Source organism: Seriola dumerili, unplaced genomic scaffold, assembly GCF_002260705.1.
Source record: "Seriola dumerili isolate Sdu_G_001 unplaced genomic scaffold, Sdu_1.0 BDQW01000040.1, whole genome shotgun sequence".
In the NCBI taxonomy this organism is placed as follows: domain Eukaryota; kingdom Metazoa; phylum Chordata; class Actinopteri; order Carangiformes; family Carangidae; genus Seriola; species Seriola dumerili.
In genome coordinates this window covers 2967761-2992439 of record NW_019174295.1, presented here as the reverse complement: position 1 = coordinate 2992439, position 24679 = coordinate 2967761, and the positions used below count along the sequence as shown (strand labels likewise).

The 24679-nt window shown below is 41.6% G+C and overlaps 2 protein-coding genes across 7 annotated transcripts in view; both read left to right on the top strand.

Moving 5' to 3' along the window:
- stard13 (StAR related lipid transfer domain containing 13) overlaps window positions 1-3470 on the top strand; it is a 50851-nt gene extending 47381 nt beyond the window's left edge. For all 6 annotated transcript variants that reach the window (XM_022738790.1, XM_022738787.1, XM_022738786.1 and 3 more), the window contains 6 exons: window positions 355-568; window positions 945-1059; window positions 1776-2027; window positions 2303-2520; window positions 3083-3259; window positions 3348-3470. In XM_022738790.1, coding sequence (XP_022594511.1) covers window positions 355-568; window positions 945-1059; window positions 1776-2027; window positions 2303-2520; window positions 3083-3259; window positions 3348-3465 — 1094 coding nt within the window. In that variant the 3' untranslated portion in view covers window positions 3466-3470. The remainder of the gene's footprint in view (window positions 1-354; window positions 569-944; window positions 1060-1775; window positions 2028-2302; window positions 2521-3082; window positions 3260-3347) is intronic.
- An 11020-nt stretch (window positions 3471-14490) lies between these two features.
- nbea (neurobeachin) overlaps window positions 14491-24679 on the top strand; it is a 94789-nt gene continuing 84600 nt past the window's right edge. The window contains exon 1 of the mRNA XM_022738809.1: window positions 14491-14829. Coding sequence (XP_022594530.1) covers window positions 14533-14829 — 297 coding nt within the window. The 5' untranslated portion in view covers window positions 14491-14532. The remainder of the gene's footprint in view (window positions 14830-24679) is intronic.

The following is a 24679-nucleotide window of genomic DNA, read 5'->3' as shown; positions in this document are numbered from 1 at the left end:
ATGAAATATATCAGCAGCACTAACCAAATCTGACCAAAATAGTATGTGATTTCAAATCTAAATTTTTACTTCTTCCTGTGTATATATATATATATATATGTATACATGTATTATGTATACATAATTATGTATTATGTATACATAATTTTATGTTTGAAATGTGCATATGTGCTCTTAAAGACATCAAATATTTGGCGTTGGGTCATCTGGTGGCTAAATGGTTAAAACACATACCAACTGTCAACTATCAAATAATAGAAAATAGCCAAAATAATAATCTTTAAAAAATATATTTTGGGTTTTGGTAACTGTGACTTTTTCTCCGATCCATCATTCAATTCCTCTTTTCTTCAGACGTCCCAAAGGAGCAGAGGTTGCAGGCCGTCAGAGCGGCCATTTTGCTGATGCCAGACGAAAACAGGGAGGTCCTGCAGACGCTGCTCTGCTTCCTGCGCGACGTCACTTCCTTGGTGGAGGAGAACCAGATGACGCCGATGAACCTGGCCGTTTGCCTGGGACCTTCGCTCTTCCACCTCAGCATACTGAAGAACGAGATGCTGTCGCCAAGGTGCGCGTCTGAACTGACGAGGGCACCGATGCTCAAACTCAGTGACCGAAGTCTGTTGTTATTATGAACAGATGAGACCTCGTACCAGCCCTGTTGCTGTCAGTATTATTACATTTGTGCCTAGCAGTAATACTTCGTATAATGGCAGTAGTATAAGTAATGTCACTTCTACTGTCATTACTATTATGGTCACCGATTTCCCTCTATGTAATTTTCCACCATGTCAGTATCAAGCTTCCCCCGTGTTATTATTTTATACTGTTGTTTGGTGGAGGTTCTCATGATAGAAATAACTTTTACTCCAATAAGTGCGTTCTTCTGTTTCTCCATGTAAACGCTCAGATGTTTTATGTTCTGCGTATTCCTATTCCTCAAGGTCAATCCAGAGGAAGTACACCACAGGCCGTCCCGATCAGAAAGACCTGAATGAGAATCTGGCCGCCACTCAGGGCCTGGCACACATGATCACTGAGTGCCAGCGTCTGTTCCAGGTCAGGATTGACTATTTACAGCAGTAAGATTGTTCTTGTTTGTTTCCATAACGGTAAAAAAATTGTAAATGACTGACCACAGTTTTACAATTCATTGTGTTGACAAAGAAATAATACATGACCACGTCTTTATATATGAAATTAACAGACAAAAATAACATGAAGCGGGGTGACGTTTCCTCTGCTGAGTTGTTATTATCCAAGGACACTCTATAACTGTGTCTGAGCTCATTTCTAAAACTGTATATCATCATTACCTTGAGGCTGTCAGCGTGTACAGTGTATTTACTGCTGCCGTCAGCGAAAATCTCTAAAGGGACTAAGAAAACAGGCTTGATTACCATGTGCTTCTGCGTTTAATGTGGTTTGAAGAGTTTTCAGATAAACAAGAGTGGCTGACTCTTTTTGACTCAGGATACTGTACTGTATTGATAATGTACTAATATACTTCCAAAACATTAAAAGAGACCAGTGTTGAAGTTTAAAGGTTTTTATATGATGGTGATATTTGAAAGGCAGTGAGTGGACGCTGGATATTATCATTTTTGTACCAAAAAAAAAAGGGTATATGTTATTGATGTAATGGTAAATGGAAAACCCAGTTAAATTGCACTTATTTGTCAAAGTGTATTTCCTGTTTCAGACTTGGTAATCTTTAGCCCAGAGCTGATGTGATGTGATGTGATGTGATGCACGTCCTCTGGCTGTTCCCCTAGATCCCAGAGGAGATGGTGACGCAGTCTCGCAACTCGTACATGGAGGCTGAGCTGATGGTGCCCCCGCTGGACGAGCTGTGCAAGGCTCATGAGGAGGAAGTGGATGAGGAAGAGGAAGAGGAGGATGAGGAAGGATCCTATCATACACACCTAGAAAGCCTGGTCCAGAACCTGCTGAAAGAAGCCAGGGATAAGAGCAAAGGCTGGGTGTCTCGCTCAACTACTGACCACACAGAACTGGCATTTAAAAAGGTGTGTGGTCATTGAGTTGCTGGAATATGATTGGATTTTGAGAGGGGTGGGAGAGAAAGACACAAGGGAGGGAAAACAGGGAATATCAGCATCATTATAAATGTTACTTAGAGGTTTAAAGGGCCAAAAGAAATGAAATTAAAGGAATCTTTTTACACACATTTCTGTGCGCCCACTTATACATTCAAATTATACATGATAAGATAAGGCATAAAGCTCTTTTGTACCCACCCTGTCACAATAAATCTAACACTCCCCATGTGTTTGTGTGTAAGGTAGGGGATGGTAACCCTCTGAGGCGGTGGCGAGTGTGTGTGGAGGTGTCCGCAGCTCCCAGTGAGCTGCTGCAGCGGCTGCTGAAAGAGCGCCCTCTGTGGCAGACCGAACTACAGCAGGAGAAGGTTCTGGAGACGCTGGATAAACAGACAGACGTGTACCAGTACTCCTGCCGCAACATGGCGCCTCAGCCCAGCTGTGACTACGTGGTACTAAGGTCAGGATTACTGAAATTCATTCATAAGTGTTTGTCTGTGTTAGAGGCTGTTATCTAAAGAATTTTTTCCATCACTGAGCAGTAGATAGCACTCCAGGTACAAACGGCAATCACAAAGTCAATACCAACTGATACATGAAAAGCTTGTATTTTAAGACTATTCAAAACAACCTGCTCAAATATTTCCCTTAAATACAGGAACATTTCTGAAATACCATACTGTATAAAAAAAATGAATCTCAGGCTATTTTAGGATTTAAATAATTGACAAAGTCATTTTCTCAAACAGAAACACCAGGATCTCAAATGTGAGAATTTGCTGCTTGTATTGGTCTTACAGTAAATTAGTAAATTCAATCGTAAACTGAAATCACCTTGTGCACTGGGATACTATGACTGACATTTTTCATTGTTTCCTGATGTTATATGTCGGTATAGATCAAGAAAATATTTATTAGTTTCAGTCCTAATAAAAAGGTTATCAAACAATATATCACATTCCTACATTCAATGTCTGACTGAGCTCACAGCTTCTCTATTGTGTGTCTCTCCACCCCCTCAGATCATGGCGTACAGACCTGTGCAAAGGCTCATGTGCGCTGGTGTGTGTGTCCGTCGAACATGACGACAGCCCACGCGTGGGAGCGGTGAGGGGGGTTGTGCTGGAGTCACAGTACCTCCTCGAGCCCTGTGGGACGGGGAGGACGAGGCTCACCCATATCTCCAGAGTGGACCTCAGGTGTGGGCGGACTTCAAGTGCTCTCATAGTGAAGGTTTTGATAAACGTCGCGATCAATAATGTGCATTGTTTTCTATTCTCGCTACAGGGGGAGGTCTCCAGAATGGTACAACAAAGCGTTTGGTCACCTGTGTGTTAATGAAGCCCAGAGGATCCGCTCCTCTTTTCACCCTCTCGATCAGACGAGCACTGAGGCCAAGAGCTGAACCCCAGAAATGAAGCTTTTTTTTTTTTAAATCTTGGGTCACACTGCCAGAGCAGCTGGGCGAGACACCCAGTGACCCAGGAGCGGGAGTCATCCAGGCAACGGACTTTGGTGTCTTTTCATGCTGCTGAGCCACACTGATCTTTACTGTACCACACTGTGCTGAGTTACAGTCATTCACACACAAAGAAGAGAGGGGTATTTTTCTCATGTATTCCAGTAATTCTGCATATCACTACTTATTTATTTTCCAAGCCATTTTTTTCATACCATAGAACAAATGTGGGTTTCCAAATATGAAACAACTTATTTTCTTTTACCAGCCGTTGATGTTTCATATAATTGGCTCTTAACCATGTGCATTATTAGATGGGGTATTTTCAGTATTTATTGCTCTGGCTCATTCTTCAAAATCCTCACCTAAAAATCCAATATCTTGCAAAAAAAAAAAAAAAAAAAAAAAAAAAAAGGAAAAGAAAGATGGTCCAATGAATCAGGCAGCATCGGCAGGTTGGATCATGAGACCGTTTTTCTATAGTGTTGGTAAATGTTTAATCTCCAACACCTTCATTTGATATCACTTTAACTATTATTGTAATAGATTACCTACCGGAAGCTTACACATAACTATAACTGATTTTGTAGTAAGCTATGTGTGATTCAAGTTGGCATGAAAGTTACTCATATTTAAACTAGAAAACCTTTATTTGTATTGATTACTCTGAGGAATCTATCTTAACCCCATCTCTGTAAAGTGCCACATGGCCTGCCTGGAATATACATGAGCAATTTGATTGAAACTGTTTAGAACAATTTCTCTTCTCAGATATTTTATCGACTAGAAGTGAGAAAACAGATCCTATTCACCCCTGATCTGATTTAATCATTGTACATTTTAGAAAAGCAGCCATACAAACAACATCATCAATATCTGATGATTACATCATATACACGATTATTATTTGATTTAAACTGGACCTCCCTGACCTACATCAGCACAAATCTGTGGAGCCTGCCACAGATGCTGTAAAGACACAAATCCCCGTCTACAGGAATAACCAGGATCAGTACAATATGGGTACATGACAGCACAACATTGTGAAAAGTGCACTAGCTTCAGGACAAACAAGTACGTGAGGGATCTGGATCACAGAAAGGGGAAACACTCATCGGGTCCATAAATGTGCTTTAACCCTGTTATGGATACATTGTGTTGGATATCACTGTTGATTTAGTCCTCTGTCACTATTTTCACTATTTTCAGTGTTAATCTTATCTAAATGAAATGTTATTTTAAAGTTATTATTGTCAGTATATCTCTGTATATGGTATCATTGTTGCTTTTCTTTTATTATTTTTGCTGTCATGTTATACAATGTCTAAGACATGTGACCATTTCACTGCTTCTGGGAAGCATGTTTGAAATTTTGCATGTGTGGGTGTGTGCATGGATGTACCTGTGTATCTGCGTTTTAGATATACGTACAGCCTGTATTGTAAATATATATAAATATATATATATATATATACATGACGCTTTCTGTGCCAGCAGATCAAACATCATAGCTTTTCAGGGTCTTCCTATCATATTGATATGCTGACATGTGAACTTTCCACACAGCATCCTACTAAAGCAATAGCAGACTAAAGCTTGCAGCTTTTTTTTTTGTTTCGGCTGTAGGCAGCGTTGCTATGGTGTTGCTATGATACAGTGTCTCTACACTGCCACTAAAATCCTGTGTGGATGCTGTTTCCTGGAGAACAGTGTGGCGTGTGTGTGTGTGTGTGTGTGTGTGTGTGTGTGTGTGTGTGTGTGTGTGTGTGTGTGTGTGTGTGTGTGTGTGTGTGTAAATATGTGTGTAGGAGAAGGACAAAAAGACAGACAAAAGAATGAATGAGTGACTTTGACACGAGCCCTCAGCTGTGTGTGGAGAGGCTCCAGATCGAGCTGAGTAGCTGATTTATGCTTGGTTATTTCTGACAAAGTGACAGAAAAAAAGAACCATTGTTTCTAAACAAGACAATAAAAAAAAGAAAGAAAAAAAAGAATTCAACACTGTTTTCTGTTTGTGGAAATGTTCTTCAGTGTCACAGTAGCCTAAATCACAGTAAACACTGTGTATCACAAATATGTTTTTACTTTGTTCTGTGCTCTTGTGTCCATTGAGTGGTGCTGTTGCCCTGCTGAAGTCTGGAGGTCATGAACGAATGTGGGGAAAGTATGCCATAAAAAATATTTTGAGATAACTGAGTGAATGAAAAGTCATCACAACATCAGGGGATTCTCCCTAAGGACGTTTTCACTCTCTGTGTCCTTTCAGGGGATGGATGGTTGGAATCCAAACCACCACCACTCCGATCAATACTCAATCACATTTACCTACTTAGCCGTGTTAGATGGTGACTCTGGCAGAGGACGGTGAAGGTGTCTGAATACAGACGCTGCTCTCCCCAGCCTCCCTGTGTGCCACTGTGTCTGTTAGTTTTGAAACAACACAGAAATGAATGAAACATTGCTTTAACTTCTACCTCATTTAACAAGTCAGTGATTTTATCTAGAAAGTAGGGCACACTGTTAACAGCTCCTGAATGTCAATGATCCTCTGCACCATGGGAGTACTTTAGCTCCTCTACTCCATGGGCTCTGACAAATGAGGAACATGTTGCAAATTACACCATTAAAAAAAAAAAGGGATTACCGACAAGGTGAATCAAGCATTGATTTTCCCAATTGGATCCACTTTATTGCACAGTGGTTGAGTGTATTTTTTTTCTCTGATCCACAGCTAGAACACTAAAGCAGATGTTGACAATGAAGAAATGATCTATGCAAAACAAAAATCAATTTGATATGACTGTGCTTCCTCTCAGTATGCACAGATAAAAAGCAGATGGCTTCAGGAGATCATCGGTGCTCTTTCACACATGGTGACCCTGCAGAAGTATTTCAGAGTGACCTCTTCTGGAGGAAACAGGAAGTGCATGTCCTGCTACCACCCCAGCCCAAGAGTTATTAATATCCATGGCACATTTTTGAATTATTGACTTTCTTGTCCATATGTCCACAGTTTTTTAACACAGGGCAAGTACATGGATAGACAAAGACTGACAGTATTCCCGGAATATACGAACCATGTGGATGGGAGCCTCAGTAACGTTGAAATATTGTTACTGTAGTGCAATATGAAATAAATACATAAATAAATAAGTGACGGATTTTGTGCATCCTTTTATCATTCTTTGTCATACTTTGATTTAGGGGATAATCACTAAGTTTTTGGAACTACAGTTCCCATAATTTTGGGCATTGATGGACGTAGACAGGAAGTAAAAAGTTGCCATGGAGTTAGTTAGCTGTGGCCCACACCTTGAGCCTTTTTTTTTTGGTAGCGTGTGTTTGTTTACATTTTGCTAAACCGGCACCATTAAAAGTATGCCGAATGAACTATTAGTAGTTCATATTTACAATGTGTCAACGGATGTGCAAACAACTATCAGCAGAGTCCTCTGAAACCGAAGAAAAACCTAAAGACGTGATTATTCTCAGGCAAGTTCTGGAGTTATCAGGAGCGTTTTCCTCTGTGTTTTCAAAGAGGTTTTTATGGATATTTGTCTGCGATGGACATCGGATGTAATCTGAGACGACATCGTCGAGAAGTGTAAGTCACACTGAAGCTAAAAATATGTTTGCCATGTTGGTGTGTTCAGATTTGACTGAATTATGACACAGAGAAAGAGTACACGTTTTGACTCTCTAACCATGACCTAGGCCTACTCACTGATAATCTCCCATTCCCGAGAGACAGGCTGTCTGAAAGCCAAAGAAAAGAGCAGCAGCCTGGAGCCATGGTAGTGGTGATGACACAGTAAAAACAGATCGCAAAGATATCCCTTTAAAAACTCAAATTCTTACTAGTAAAATTATGATAACACCAATGAGAATCATCATATAGCACATACTAATAAGTTATCACTTCAGTCCCAATATCCAACATCAGTTCAATGAATTAAATTAAGATAAAGGAACACTATGCCATTGCTCATGGTAATGTGCTGTTATCAAACCTTTTTCTGGAGATAAAGCATGACTTTTATATGAGGGCAACTTATATATCACCAGTATTTCTTCTTCAATTTCTTTATTTTTATTACTCATTTTCTGTTTCCATGTTTTGTTCATTATTTGGCTTTCTGTATGTGTGTGCATACATGTTACTGTACAAAAGTAAAACTGAATCAATAAATTGGTTAAAACATTTTAGTCTGTGTTAGAGTATATACATTAAATAGTAAAATAGTGTTTTTATAATAAGTATTTTGTTAACCAAAAGTAACTTAAAAAAAAAAACGAAAGTATATATTTAATCATATTTTAGATAGACTTAATTCATAAATACAGTAATTTTGCATGTGATTTCTGAATGCCAAGTACAAATTCTTTAAAAAATATACTTTTTTAAAAACTTGATGATGTATCATTAAGTCTTAAATTAAAAATGTTGATGAAATCACTAGATATGACAAAACTAATCAGTGTTTGTCTGGCTTTTCTTTAATTTCCATCACAGACACAAGAAAATGATTGTGTGAATGGCTAGTCTAACCCAGCCTCACTCTAACTGTCAAATTCACAGTACAAAACAATAGGGGTTTAAAGAAATCTCTCCTTGCTCATGAGAAAGACCAATGTCATTCACACCATCTGAAGAACTCAGTAGGTATTTACATTCATAACATTCATATTAGGGAAGCCGAGAGAGAGAGAGAGAGAGAGAGAGAGAGGCCAGGGGAATCTGAATGTATCTGCTCGGAGACTGGCTAATCCACTGTCTTCTTCCAGACAACCATGATAAGGTCATTAATGAATAAATTATCCAATGAATGAATTATTGATGAGACTATGTTGGCAGTTGTGTGTACAGTGCTCTTGAGTGTATGGCCTGGTATTGGCATGCACGGCAAAGCTGTGCACAATTAACGACAGGAATTAGTGAACCGTGTGTTAGAAGCTTCAAAAGATGGAATATTAAAAACAGTATTTTGTTTGCAGGATTTCAGATGCACTTAGCTGAGGTTGTTGATCACATTTGTTACTTTCAGGGTGAAAAAAGTTGAGCGTGACCATGATAACACCACGATAGAAGTGTTAACACATCATTTTAATGCAAAGTTTAATGTGTTTTTCTTTTCTTATACTTTTCCCAAATCATATTAACAAAGGCAAAACACTGATCATATTAGTTGTTTTTTTTGGTTGGAGTTGTGAAAGGAGTTCAACAGTGGCAAATTTTGTTACAGCAGCTGATAATGCCTGCTCTCACAGTAGAAAGTAGAGACATTTTGACTCATCAGGGCAATGAAAGCACAAAGTTATTCAAGTCACTACACTGTGAATAAAGTCTATCGGGTGTTCAAACAAAATACAAACCCTTCCTGAGGTTCTGTGGCCCGGGTGCCTCACCTGCAAATACATTAGCTTGTTAGTGGCAGAAGCACTCGAGAACGGAGTCACAGAGCTAATGAGCTAATGCCTAATGATCTTTGAAAACAGTCACGGCTGCTGAAAGTATCTCCAGAATCCTCAAAGTTGTTTCTAACCATCTTGATGAAAAAAAAAAAAAAAAAAAAATCACAACATTGCATAGAAAAAAAAAAAAGATTTGCAACCCATTTCCTAAGTTGCATCTGTAATTCCTAATGCGGTTCAATGCAAATTATACACTGTATGTCCTGTAAAACAAACAAAAATAGTGACATGTTATTATTTTGTTTAAAGATATAAAGTAATGGAGAGAAACATCAATATTTAACAATAAAACTGATCAAAAAATTAATTTTTGTATGTAATTTCTGGCTAACATCTTTGTTTGGATTTACAAATAAGGGTTATTACAATTAATGTTCCTAATGTCCGTTTGTTGTATTGTTTTTTTCACGCTAAAGACTAAAGAGAAGAGTCTTTGAGGTTTGAGGAGACACCCTCACAACAGCGGTAAGTGTTGCTAAATGACCTTCCTGTTTTCCAAAGATTGTCGGGTAGTCATTTTTCAGAAAATCAGATGCATAGCTCTGTGACTCGAATGTGAAGGTAATACAGGAGAGGCACAGACCAGGCCTAGAGCAGAGTGTGTCATGGTTTCAGTCTGCTTTCAGGGATTGCAATAATTTAGTAAGATTTAAAAATTCAAAAATGGTTTATTCATTATAGTGCATTTTGTAACCGTAAATAAAATACCTTATAAATCAAACAAAATATCACAATATACCATTTATCTTTCAAATGTTACCAAAGCTAATACTGAAATATCAGCGCGTGCAGGGGTCAGCCCAGTATATTTAAATCTATTGATGTACATTTAAAGACTGCCACAGCTTTACACATCTGAATGCAATGGAAGATTTCCGATGTCCCCCATACATGGCTTTGAATAGAGAGCACATTTGTCACACTGATCATCAAAGTCAGCTGTTATGTACAGTATGATTCCAGTATTCCACTGTTTCTATAGCTATATCACATTTTTGTATTGAGTAAAATGTCTAAATTCAATGTTTTATTGAAATGAATGGTTGCTCCACAACTTATCGAATTCTGCATCTGTTTATCATCATGACAGATTTGGTATCTTTGGCAACCTTAAGATCTTCAGTGGAACTTTTACTGTTTTTTATGAGGGCTTGAATGATGCCTTTCTGCATGATAATTGAGTCGTCAGTGGGTTGAGGCTCCGTGGGATGAAGAGATCAAGCCATACTGGATCGTTGCCACGCATACTGACAGCAATGCACATGATATGTTTGTGCTCTGCTCTCTGTAGTACACATTTTCAGTGGCGGCCTTGCACACTCAGTAGCCTTCGGGGCGATAGACTGTTTTTTATAAGCTTCTCCATCAAACTGAAAGCATGTTTTTCATCTCTACTTGAGTTTATTCATGGCCACTGCCACAGTTCAGGAGCTCCCGTGCTGCAGCACAGTCAAGAGCCAAGTCCTTGATCCCGGGTCATGACCCCTGTCAAAGTAGTGGCTCTTTCATCCCTGGTGACAGCTTTCCAAACCGAGGGGAGCGTTACTACATGCCAGTGCCTCTCACCACGTGGATAATGAAAATGAGGAACTGTGACATATGTTTCAAAAATATTTGCAATCAGAATATTTTGTTCCTGTCTATATCTCTAAAATGTCATTTTTTTCCTTGATTCAGACAGAACAGGCATGTTTAAACCTTTATCGCAGCACACTTCTGAGTTCATCTGGAGGCCTTGAAAGCGATTCATAAGACCCAAGATGGTCTAATCTTCTTAACCCATAGCGAAGCGTGTAATCCTTACAACATGACAATGACCAATATTGAGGTTATGAGATTTTAGCAGGATGACTTTTTTTTTTTTTCCTCATGCAATCTTTCCTTCAGATGGATACACAGGCTCTTTTTTTATCTTTAAAACTTTAATAAGCTACTTTGTGGTGTCCTTTGAGGACTGTCCTCTGCAATTCCTGCAGTATTAGCGTAACTGAGTGAATGCGACAGGGAATATGACCTGCTTGCTGAAAGTATTCAGTCCCAAGATTGCAGAGGATCTGAGCAAAAGGAGCAACTGAGGAAATCTTGTCCTCAGAGTGTGGACCTCAGGGCCTTTTAGTCTATTAATACAAACGAATTAAAAAGAAAGACTGCCAGTAGGAAGAGAATTTTACACCTGTTTTTTATACAAATTTAATTGAAATTTTAATAGTTTTTCAAGAATGTAATTTTTTATAATTCTGCATAATGAATTGCTTTATTCTGCCATACATTAATATAAAGACAGTAATGTCCAGAAAATTTCTCATTACCCAAAAGAAAAAAGTTTTGAAGTCTGCATCCATATGACCCTGAATAACCTTTTAAGATGAATGTTTTTGTATTGTAAAGCAAAGGAAATATTACAAAAATAAGATAATAAAAAAAAAAAAATCATTACAGTATGATTAGAAGATTGTCCCACTGTCATTGTTTGAAAACCAATGATTAACAGAAAAATAATTGAGAAACTGTCACTAAGTTTAGAAAAGAAAAGCTTTGATTTGCTTGATTTAAGCTAATTCAGCTCACAAGTGTTTGAATCAAACGTTTCTTCTCAGTAAATGTTGGAGGAAAACAAATTGATTTGTTCCCAGTAAGTAAGATGAAGTTGCGTAACTGACAAACTGCATGGAAAGAGACAGTGTTGTTCCAACTCTTCAATCAGCTTCTTTCTATCTCCCCATCTCTATCACACACAAACATGTACATGGACGGACACACAGGAGTGCACATGGATGCACGCCCACGCATGGCCAGCTTGATTATGACTCACATTCATCTGTGAAAACAAGACGTTGTTACCTGTGTCTCTATCTCTGCCTGAGGCCCTGCCCTTTATACATCTGCGAGTCTGCTGCAAGAAACATGTTCAAGCTATCCTGTTGTTTTAACACCTAAAAACTGCAGTATCAGTTTTGTCACAGCCTTGTCTAAAGTGTCATTTAAGCGGTAGAACTTGATAGTAGATCCATGTCAAACCAAATCCAACCGCAGCTATTACACAGAAAGAAAAATCCCCAAGAAACAAACTGCATTTTCTCCAGTACGCACTGATCAAACCCTCCCTGACAGATGTCACCTCTGCTGCACTCTCTCTGCCTGATCCTCACCAAGTCCCAGTCCCCTCTGAAGCTCCAGCACCTTGATCATCAGCCCACACAAGACACTGGCACTACCGCCACACGTCTCTACAAAGGTGCACCGGAGCAGAGAGGAAAATGACTGCATGCCCGCAAAAGTACTGCATCTCTGCTGGAGGTGAGGGAGGGGAAAGAGATAGAGGTGGAAGAGAGATGATGAGAGAGAGAGAGTGAGTGAGGAAAGGAAAGAGAAGGAGAACAATGTTAGTGTTTTTACCCAATCACCAACCAGATCCCAGTTAAGACCTCTCTTTTTGTTAAAGAAGTCTTTTGTGGAATCATGACAAAGGTGCAGAAGCGAGCCTTTGTCTGAAAACAAAGAGGAGTGTGTTTGTGTGCAAAGAGAGAACCTGCCATTGTGGTTGTGTGTGTGTGTGTGTGTGTGTGTGTGTGTGTGTGTGTGTGTACGCAAGAACCTAAGTGTGTGCACATCGGAGAGCAAGACAGCATGTGTTGGTTTGAGAAACTGCTTGTCTAAGTGTGAGGGAAGTGTGTGTAACAGATGCAAGCTCTGTATGTGAGTGTGCAGTTGACTGACTGTGTGCGACCGTCTCCCTCATTTTCTTTGTGCTGATGATTGGGGTTTGGGGGGGGGGGGGTGAGATGGCCTCTGCTCATCTGTGAAATTCTCTAATGATCTCACGTGTGCACATGCACGTGCACCAAGTGCAAAACGCACTCACACACAGCCACACACACACTCACACAGACAGAAAATGTCACTCCCATGTCACCCCCCCCCACCCCCCCACCTTGTCGCCGCTGTCAACAGCCCGGCATCTCAAGAAAAATAAGAAGCGATACATCAGAGAGACTGCCGTCACTGCCTATATGAAAATACACTCAGACAGACACACACACACACATGTGCACACACACAAACAGAACGGCACAGACAGTGACGAATCAGCCTCTACAGCTTCCTTGCTAATGGAAATCCTACCCAGCAGATGTGTCCTGTTGGAAGAACACATGGAGTGTGAAACAGGCTTATGAACGCATACAGGTAGTGAACCAGTACCCACGGTCTGTGCAGCCACCAGAGGATACTGTAGGTGTGTGAGTGAGTGTTTGTTTATGAGAGCCTGTGTGTGTCAATGCTCAATGAGACTCAAATGAGTGCATGACCTAAAAAAGAAGAAACAATATCCAGACACTGGTAAGGATGCAGGACAGTGCAGCATCATCCAGACTGGATTCATGGAAGCTACTTGTAAACACAGATAATTAAATATACAGCAGCCATCAGCCTGAAGGAAACTAATCAAAGGAGTGCAAATAGAAGGGAGTAGTTTGCTAAGTGCCCTCATACCACACCGTGCAAAGATAGACAGTGTAATTCGAGGGTAATATCTTCCACAGTAATCGGGATGGCGCTTGGTAAAACAAGGCACGAAGAAGAGAGGTGATGAGGTGAGAAGGTGTTTCCAAAAGGTGAAAAAAAAAATAACTGCAGGACAGGGGAAGAGAGGTGAAGTCACTGTAGAAAGAGGAGGGGAAGTGAGAAAATCTCACAAGAAGAGATGGGTGTCAGGAGAGCAATCCTGCCATGCTTAAGGAGGAAACAAAGGTAGCAGAGTTAAACTAGGGACAGCGATAAGTGGGACAGATGGATGGCTGCTGAATATATAAACAGTCTCTGTCTGGAGAGCAGGCTTTTCTAAACTGCATGAACTTCATCTGAATTGCCCCTGCACTGCACCCAAAATAGAGCCCCCCCCCCAATATTTATTGCTGCATTTTTCATTTTTAATATCTAATATTCAGCTCTTCTGTAGTGTTCCATATATGCACCTCAAACAAACAAATAAACAAACACACACAAGACAAACAAATAAACAAATAGAACAAAAAAAAAACAAACAAACAAAAAAAACACCCAGTTGTTAGGTGGTGCTGTGCTCTGTATGAACCCATGCATGGATGGCTCCATGTTATTCCGCTTCAGCGCCCTCTTAGAAAGTCGCCGAGTGCGCATGCCTGGCTAGAGCGCACTACCGCAGACAGGGGGCGTCAACATGGCGCTCTCTCCTCGACGACCGCACTGACTGCAACCTGCCAATGAGAGAGAGAGAGAGAGAGGGAGAGACGGGAGAGAGAGAGAGAGGGGGAGAGAGAAGCGTAGGCTACCGTTCTGTCAAACCTCCATCCTTTTTTTCCCAGCCCTATGAATCCCTACATATTTTCAGGAGGATAGGGTGAATTCAGAGGATTTTTTTTTTTTTTTTAAATCACAGCTCTCCCTTGTTTTTCCTGCGCAGTGGATGGTTTTTGTGCAGCAGCAGCAGCAGACGCCCGAGCTTGTAGAGCAGGTGTGAGAGACAGCGGCGACCGCTCCTCTCCTCCCTGTTTCCAAGGGGAAATGTCGAGCGAGAAGCCGGTTTCAGCACCACCTGGCTCTGCTTCTTCGCTCACGGACACAGACCGAGACTCCCATCCTCCGCCGGGCTCCTCCGTGCAGCAGGTCGCCGCGGGCGCTAGCTCCGGCGCCACCGGGGAAAGGATGGTGTCTGCAGCCGGCTCTATGGTCCTCCCGGCCGGCGTGATCAACCCCGCTGTCCCGATCAGGAATATCCAGATGAAATTCGCCGTGCTGGTGGGCCTGATCCAGGTCGGGGAGGTTAGCAACAGGGACATCGTGGAGACCGTGCTGAACCTGGTGAGTGGAAGCAGGACCAAGCAAGGGTTAGAAAACACAAGAGAGGCAGCCATAGAACACAGTAGAATCACTGCGCCCTAACCCGCTATGTTTTATTTACGATGCCTCACTCCCCTGGTTGTGTGGCTTTCAGAGGATGATGTCATTTGTTTGTTCGTAGGATGGATGTGGCATATTTCATTTCTGCAGATAACAAGCAACAAAAACACGAGGCCGCTTGTCGGGGAATAAATAAAGCTATAATATTGTAAAGCCATAGAGGAGCTGAAGCTGAATGAAGCATGTGACCCCACCGAGGCATGGAGGGTAGTCTAACCACCAGCCATTGTTGACTAAATGACCCGTTTGCGGTGCAACGAGGAGAAGGTATTCGCAGTCACACTGTGTCGGATGGGAGAAAGTGTATGCAGGCTATTCTCTTGACCCCGACGTGTACCCCGAAGTGATGCATAGGCAGCTGGTCACAAACGGCGAATGCTTCCAATGTTGCGCACGAGACCCAAACAGAATAAATTCGTTTTCCTAAGGAGCGAAACGAGGCAGGTACACACTCCAGTCGAGCACTGGAACAAATTAATGCAACACGGACAAAGGCCGACTAGCATCATGCTATTCATCGACATATGTATGTGTGTGAGAATGGCTCAAAAATTATGCATAGGCCTATTGTTGAAGGCAGGGCCCTGCATCCTGTGCGCAGAGCAGTGATGTATAGGTGGCTGTGACACGGTTAGCGGTTTATATTGCTCTGCCTCAAACTGCGATTGTTTAATCTATGGATCAGATATACGTTGCCACCCCCCCCCTCTCTCTCTTCCATCTTCACTCCTCCATCGGAGGTTGTGTCGGCGATGCTGGGCCTACCCTACACAACACATCAGGGGGATTTAATCCAGCTGGAGGGGGGGTTGACATGACTGGTGTTTCCCGTTACGAAACTGATGAGCAAAATGTACAGCAGACGTGGGTCATGAGGGCTAATGCGTTAGGAGGATATAGGACTTGTGTGTGTTGGATGCTGCCAGGCTGTTTTCCCTCCTCCATGCATCAGGCGATGGCGTGTACTGCATGATATTACATATCTGCCATGAAAAGGGGGGGTCTAGTCATTATTCATTTTCTTTTGAGGAAGAAGTAGAATAATGTGGACATTATTTATAACCTGCCTTCAGTGCAGTGCTTTCTGGAGGTTGACTATTTCAGGGTTTTATGGAGCCGGTGTGGCCTATTTACTCACTGGATGCTTGGAGCAGGACAGCCTACAGCTGGGCTAAACCATTTTCCTCTCAGTCAGACTGATGAGCCGTCCGGATTCAGGTCGCCTCTCATCTCCCAATCGATTATTGGTACTACATGGAAGAGCAGGGGGGCTTTGCTGGCTCACTCCGACCTTGTCTCCTTCCCTTACACCGCGTCCCCCCCACCACCACACACACACACACACACACACACACACACACACTCACACTCACACCCACACCCCCTGGCTGCACAGGCTGATAACCATCCATCCTGTTCCACGGCCCTCTCCTTCACTCTGGAGGGGCTGAGAGAAGTGATGCTGCCTGCATAGACTGGCCTGGCAGGGCAGCGCCATGCATTTAAAAGCAGGTGGAGAGGAGGAGGAGGAGGAGGAGGAGGAGGAGGAGAGGGAGGGTGGGGGAGGAGAAGAGAGAGAGTGGAGGAGGAGAGGTGGTAGGATGCTGCAGTGGCTATGTGCTCAGAAATCACCAGCTGATGCAGTGGAAGAGGGAAGGACTCTGGATTGGTCCACAGCAGATCAGTGAAAGCTCATCAGTGCATTCAAGTGAAATGTACTCCATTTTACAGAAATACCCGCGTTTAGGCCCACACTTTTTTTTTGTGAATGTTGGTCTGATGCATTAACACACAAAGGCCTGACACTCTGACAAATTAAAGCAGTATGTGTTGGCATTATAAAGCTTTACTTGCTAAATCCTGAATTGAACAATCAGTTCTGGTTGCAGGGCTGCCAATAGCTAAGCCTGTTAGGGAATTCTGTTGCCCAGCTCCTTAATTAAAAGAGTTGAAACAAAGAGGTGTGGAGGCAGGAAACCTCAGTGGTCATGCTGCTGGTACAATGAGTCCACTGTGACCCAAAAGCTGATCCATTATTCCAGTCAATGTGGGAGACCACAGCAGCCACATATTCTCCATCCACCCTGGCTGTATTGATCAGATCCCGCTGCGGCTTGGTTGAACAGATGGCTTGTCGGCTGGATCAGATATGGTCCCCGTTCTATACGGCGTGATTCTGGCCTTTGGCGAGTGATGAACTGTAGGGTCTGTGCAAAGAAAGAGAAGAAAAGATGAGAGAGAGCGAGAGAGAGGACAATAAAAAAATCAACTTGGGCCAGAATGCTGGCTGCACTGATGCTGATACAGTGGCAGAGCAGAATCAGTTTATCACTACTGCCGCCAGTGTGGCCGGGAACATGGGGCTTGTTATTGTTGCTAATACTGTAATAATAGTATTTTGAAATTAAAGTGAACATGTAAGATAGAGCGGAGGTGGTACACACACACACACACACACACACACACACATAAAGAAAACACATTTATTGTGTGTGTGTGTGGGTTGCTGGTGGTGAGGTGCTCAGCCATTACCATCAACAAGGCATCACAGTTGTCAAGGCAACACTGCTCTTTGACTGCTGCCTCCAGACGCTCGACCACCTGGTGTTGCTTTCCACTTCCGGACTTCTGTCACAGTGCTCTGCCACAGCATCTCTCTCTCGCTCTCTCTCTCTGTCTCTCAAGCTCTTCCTCTGTCTGTCTGTCTCCTACTATGTGCTAATGTTTTTTTTATGGCTTGAGGAAGTCGAGGAACTAAACAGCACTGAATAACTGAGGAAGGTGCTGCTCCATTTTTTAGTGGGATCACCAGGGAATAAACTCGGTTCATGAGCAAATAGGTGACGATTCAGTCGAACCAATTTCATGCGTCTGAGGTGATGGGCCACCATTTGTGTTTGGTTGATGGCGGGGGGGAGAGCATGTTGGACGTTCAGCTCCTAAGATCTCCCATTGTTGTCCATTTGGGTTGAGATGTTGAGGCTGTGAAGAGCCTAGCATATGATTCGCATTATTTTCTATATTCATTGAACCACTAAGTGAGACTCACGTGAAAGCATCTGCATTCGTTATGTGTCCCCGCTCCTTTAATCAGGTTTTGTCCTGCCTGTGCGTGTGAACATGTTTGTGTACGTCAGTCAGTTGGGATACCATAGACATTGTTATATAACTCGGGGGGTCAAGGCCCGTTCGAGGGGCTGTGAGATGAACCTGAGGGGTCATGAGATGATGAATAAGACAGGAGAACTCGAGAATTACTGAATACTTTAATATTTTCAGGCCTCAGATTAAGCAGGAAAACAAAATCATCCCTTTTTGGTTGATGACCCACGCACGTATTCTGGCAATGATGGCCAAAAAGGTTTGGGTCCACCATTATAGATGAAGCTCTGCAGGAAAAGATACTTTATAGTAGATATGTATAGTACTTTATAGTTACTGCTTGTGCCATCCCTTTAGAGGACAGTGCTTTTCTTTTCCCTCACTTTACTGCTGGTTCTTTGGATTGAAACCCCCCCAAAGTATTCTAGTTAATAGTCAGCCACTTCCGCCCAAGGCTGCGGTTGTTTGCTTCGACATGTTGTGATGATGGATATTGGAAAGTGGAAGCCCGGTCCGGAGACATATTTGTTGACAGATGGAAGCGGGTTGACATGAGATCTGTCTGTTTGAACTGTACTGTCATATCTATTCTTTATTTGAAGAATTGGGAGGTATATTTCAAATGCATCTACAGGCGGTGCTGTCAGTCCGTCTGCCTAAGTACGGCACCAGCTGTGCTTATTTATAGACAGCTTTATCTAGTTGTAATGCTTTTTTTGGGATCAAAACGGCGTGTTTGTCTGGCAGAGAGAAAGATTGGTGGCACAGTCTGGCTCACGCTCGGTCTCCGTGCGCGTTCTTTGCTTTTTTGCTTTTCTACTCTCGCCTTCCTTCTTAGTCAGATGCAATTTCTTCTGGCAGTGTCAATCCCCACCTGAGCCCCTTTAGTGGTCCCACTGAGTCTCTGTTAGCAAACGTCTCATTATTCTTGTCCACACACTCCACAATCACCAAGGTCACCTGATACCAAGTCCACAGCCAACAGAGTCACAGTCACAGCACAACACATTGAGTCTGTCTGACACACACACACGAACACCCAAAAAAAAAATATATACATGTACTCACCCAAGTGTTCATACGCTGACGTTCAGACACACGCTCAATCATTTGCACACATAGCAACCCCACTGATGTTTCTCTTTTACTGGAAGATGTGATAAATACTAAAAAGTAAAAACAAAAGATGAAAAAACGAGGGGAGAGAAAAAGAGGATAACATAGACAAGACTGTCTCTGTGTTTTGTCATTTGTTCAACACTGTCTGACCCTCTGTTTGGAGTGCAATGACATTGACATGCTGATTTAGACCTCACAGAGTCTTTTTTTTTTTAAAGGAAGAGGTCACCCAATTGTCAAGCATATTATGTGACTGGGTGCTGTTTTGCCCTGAGGTGATTTTAAATGCCGGTACAAAACCCCTTTTAATTTTAACTGTTCTCCAAGCTTTGCCCTGTGGTTGGCGGACTCGGGGCACAGGCTAACTGTTTCCCTGCAGCACTGTAATCTGCTTGCATGGCCATGCGGGGGAATAACAATGCGTCATCGTGTGCTCGCACAGCCATGCAGACGACTCTCATAACAAGCATCCAATTAATAGATTCAAATAGTCTAATAATGAATGTGTGTCATCGCTAGTGTGTGTTTGGTGGAGTTTTGCCTAAAAAGCACAGTAGATGTTTATTTGAAATGAGCAGTTTTATAACGTTTTCACATCCAGTTATGGCATATAGAGTATTGTGTGTAGTTTTTTTTTTCCACATTGTTTTGAGGGTGCCCGTAGCACATAATTCTAGCAGAGGTTTTTAAACATTACTGTGTTATTGTGACATTAATTGTGGCGGTCCCTCTACTATTATTGCCATTGAGTAATAAGACAATGGGCAGAATGACAATGGCTCCATGTCACACCAGCGCTGCCATCACTGCTTCTGAAACTAACACTTCTTGTCTGACATTGCTTCAGGTTACAAGAAGGATGCAGCCTGTACAATCGAGCTGGTTCTAGTGCTGCTTTTCATGAGCTTTGATAAACATATTTTAAGTGATTTTTGTGCTTTTGCCTTCACATATATATATATATTTTTTTTGTTGTTGGAGGTGCAATGGAGCTATTCCTGGTTTTACAGCTGAAACGATGACTCAATTAATTGATCAGTCAATTTGTAGAGGATTTTGGCAATATTGTGATAACTGATAAATCTTTTATAGCCATTTTTCAAATAAAAAAAACTGCAAAAATTGCAGGTTCTCGTTTTTCAAAGGTGAGGACTTTGTGCTTTTCTTTGCCATATATGACAGTTTAATCGAATTAATCTTTGTTAGATTATTCAATGAATCAAGGAAATAATCAGCAGATGAATCAATAATGACGATAATGTTTAGTTGCAGCTCTATCTGGTTTATGTCCGACCAGTGTTACTTTTTCCTGTAGTCATTTAGGTGATTTTGCATTAAACTCTGAGCTCAACAATGTTCTCCTTTATTAGCATTATTGTAGTTACATTTTATGATAAAATACAACATATAATGCCTTTTTTACTCTGTAGATATGGATTTCATAGTGACAGTTCTTGTGTAACAAACAATAAATACTAATTTAGAAAACAATGTAATCAGGGCTGCAACTAATGATTATTTCCATTATTGATTAATCTGCCAACTACTGTTTCAGTCACTCATTTAGTCAATAAATTGGCAGAAAATAGTAAAAAAAAACAATCTAATGTGACATCTTCAAATGTCGTGTTTTGTCCGACAGACTGAAACACACAGATATTCAGTTCACTGTCACATAAGACAAAGACGAGCAGCACATCTCCACAACTGAGAAGCTTGAACTCAACTCAATAAACTGATCATCAGATTAGTTGCTGATTTAAAAAAAAAAAAAAAAATTTATCAGTCAACTAATTGCTTGATCATTTCAGCCCTAAATGTAATATTTGTTATGTTGTAAGTCTGAATGAACTTTTCTATAGCAGAACTGCTGATGTATCCTGTCATCATGGAGGGGACAGGCTAACATTAGCCTCAAGCTAATGCTGCAGCAAAGACAATTTCAAGACAAAAATGTCTCAGAGAGAGGATGCACATTTTGTTTTGCAGGACTCTGTGAGATGATGTTAGGGCGTATTTTTGGGAAAGATTAGCTGCTGTAATACTGCAGAGAGAGTCAGTATGTGCCTGGGGGCTGCAGCCAGTCAGCAACATTAGCTAACGGTGACAACAGTGCTAGTACTGACTCATGGAACAAAAAAACAAAAAACAAAAAAACAACTCAAATTGTTTTTGCATGGGGTGACCTGCCACTTTAACTGCATGAACACACGCTCGATGCCGGCACACACACATGCACGAGCACTTTGGAGGTGGAGGATGGAGGGTGTGGCTTCCACTGCAAGGTCATGAATGACTTTGCTATCTATCACACAGCTGGGCTGTCCTGACCCCTGCATGAGCCAGAGAGAGACGGAGAGTGTGAAAGAGAGGTGGAGAAAGATGATGCGGGGAGGATTCCTCATCTTTCCCTCAGAAAGAGTGATGGAGGGAGAAAGACGGTGAACTAAGAGAAGCGAGATGATCGGAAGCAGTCAGAAGGTTTTAGAGGGAAAATTGAAAAGTCTGTGATTGTCCTTCAGGTGCTCTTTCCTCTTGAGTGTAGCACAGGTCCAGTTTTATGGTGTTCGGTGGGGGTCTGATGAGTTCCGACCCCCCCGTGGAGCCTCATCACGCTGTCTGTATCACTGCGCTCCTCTCCTCTGCTCCTGTTGATTGAGGAGTGAAATACAGGAGGAGTCCAATGGCCCTGCGTAAACACACTTTTTGTATAAAGCACAAATCCTGTTAGAGATACCTTGACATTTTGAGTTTTAATTGGCCATTTTTCCTCATCAGTCACTTGTCACACTGTGGGATTAGCTTCTACTGGCTTGTTAATGGGGTTAAGGGAGGGCTGCACTTATAGCTTCCATGCTCTGAGGCATGCTGGACACATCTAGAAACCCTTTCCACAGTTTGACAAATATCTGGGGTACAAGAAAAAATAACCAATTAAAAAATCTAAATGTCAACTCCCTTAAACGACAAACTCTGTCACTCCCAAATCCTCTTAATTGCAAGCTTCTCCATAATGATGTGCTTCACAGCCAAATAAGTCTTTTTAAGGTGTTATGCTGATTCCTCCTGGTTTCACTGCAATTTCTCTTTCTGGCTTAAGTTATAACGCAATTTTTGTTCAACTCTCTCATCACCAGTCTGATTTGTATGTGTGCGAGTGCACGAGCAGTTAAGCATCCAGGCTAAACCGTTCACCTCTGTGTCTTAGAGCGCCTCAATTCTGCTCCACTTCTCTAAATTCCTCCTCATCCGTCGTTAGCTGCTATTTCCAGATGCTGGGATTTCTCAGAGGATAAGCCTATGTCAGATTTTTGTGTGAGGGCACCTTCTGGGAAATGGGGAAAACACAGACAAAAATGTCCCATTCTTGCTTAACGACACCTTTTGTTACGTCTCCGTCGCTTCCTCCATCTCTCCATTCTTTATCTTCCCTAAGCACATCCATCTCCCTAACCCCTCAGTGTAATCTCATCCCTCGCTCCCTGACTCCCTGGTTGAGTGAGGCGGGCTGGTGGATGAATGTGGATGATCCCTATTGTGAGGAGGTAATGGAGCTGTCTGCAGTGCCATTGCTTTTACTCTGTCTTTTCTTCACTCACTGTCTCCTTCCACTCATCTTCGCCACATTTCAAGCTAAGAAAGTCTGGAGGGAGACTATCTGCTGTTAACCATATGTCTGCCATGCAGCCTACTGTGGGTACGCTTTTGTTAGTGTGGATGTAGAGTTGTAGAGAACTGAGAAGGAGATGACAAAAGGCCTGCTGAGGAAAAAATGTGCAGGATTCTTATATATTTGTCGTATCTGAAACTGACAGAAATGAATTGTAGAACTGAGCGGTACAATTGTTGCGTTTTTTTTTGGTCTTTTTTGAAGCTCTAAGCTGTCATATAAATACACCGTATTGTATTTTTGACCTCTTTGAAATGGGGATGTCACAATACCAGAAAATTCATTTACCAATGAAATGATTTGTGCACACACAAACACCCGCACACACCTACAGGCAAATGGTGTTAGAATATTTGTTTAAAAAGTCGACGTTATATTTTGACAGACTGAACCGCGATGATACTGGGTCATGAATGTTGTGCGTGGAGCTTTGTTACGACAGATGCCAGCCAGTAATACTCAGGACGTGGAACGCGTTTGAGGTTAATATATGAACATTTTGTTGTTAATAGAAAGTTTACTGCTGAAACTCAATCACCTGGAGTTCTGTGTACAGATCGGATGTCTGTCCGTGAGCCGCTTAGAGAAGTTTGTGGTGTTTCCTCCTTTCATTTGAAATGTTCTGTGGCTGTAGTCCAATTCTAGCTTCTGATTGCGTGGGACCTGTTGCTGCACCCGCACTTCCTGCCGCCGTTCCACATGTTGCTGTTCACTGTGCCTGCCTACTTCTCGTCTTCAGGGTTATTGTACTGCCCTGGCCAATTCCAAAAGAATCACATCTCCAGCACCTATAACATCTACGTAGTCAGTACTGTAGAAAAACAAGTACCTTCCAAATCTTGGCATCGACTTGATACCAAAGTGGTTCTCGTCACGTCCCTGCTTTGAAATACACAGAATATTTTCTGGAGCAGAATTTGTCATCAGACGTCAAGATATTTATTTCACGGATCCGCTACAAGAGAAGATATTAAGAATTAAACGTGAATTTCATAAGGAAAGCATGACTCATTACCAGCAGCTGAACTGTAAATGTAGTCTCTGCTAAACCAAACACTCACATTCCCTGTTTGATCTATGCTTTAGCGCCTTCAGTATCAATCTTAATTATTTTTTGATTAGACTTACATTAACATAATTATTCTATATTAATTTAGGCTTTATTGATTTGATTTGTAAGATTTCGTTGTCCATGTAACTTTTAAAGTCCTCTGGTGACTGATCAGAATATATTTAAACTAATAGAAAGTGAAGCAACATATGGGTTTCCAAAGAGTTGCAATGATTGTTGTTATTTTACTGGATATTACCTGCAAGTGATTTTCACCTGGAGTTTTGTAATATTAATGTTACATTCAAAATGAATGAGGGTAAAACCTAGATAATTATTTACCCCTTAAAATGTACAAAGCGATGAAACGAGAGTAGACCCCTCAGTAATGTCTGCATGGAAAGCTTTTACTTTGAAAACCCAAAGTATAAATTTCATAATAATATGAGCAAAAGACAAACAAGTTTCTTTTTGCATCTAGAACTATAACCAGTTGGTCATTATTATTAGCTTTACTCAATGAATAACGAAAACTATAAATTGGTTATATGATTAATTTCCTGTTATTTTACGAGGCCTAATAAATTATTCATTTCAGCACTAATATTCATATAAAGGCTCCAGAAAGCTTGTGTTCTTAATTATTCTTGTTGTCTTCTTCTGTGTTCCCTGTTTCCACATGATTGTGACCGGCTGGTTCAGGCTATTGTCTCTGGATCTTTTGTGGTTTGTTTTGTTTTGTCTTTTCTTTTTTTTTTTTTTTTTCCAAAATGTGTGTGCACCGTCTGAGTGTGTTGTTTTTCAGGAGA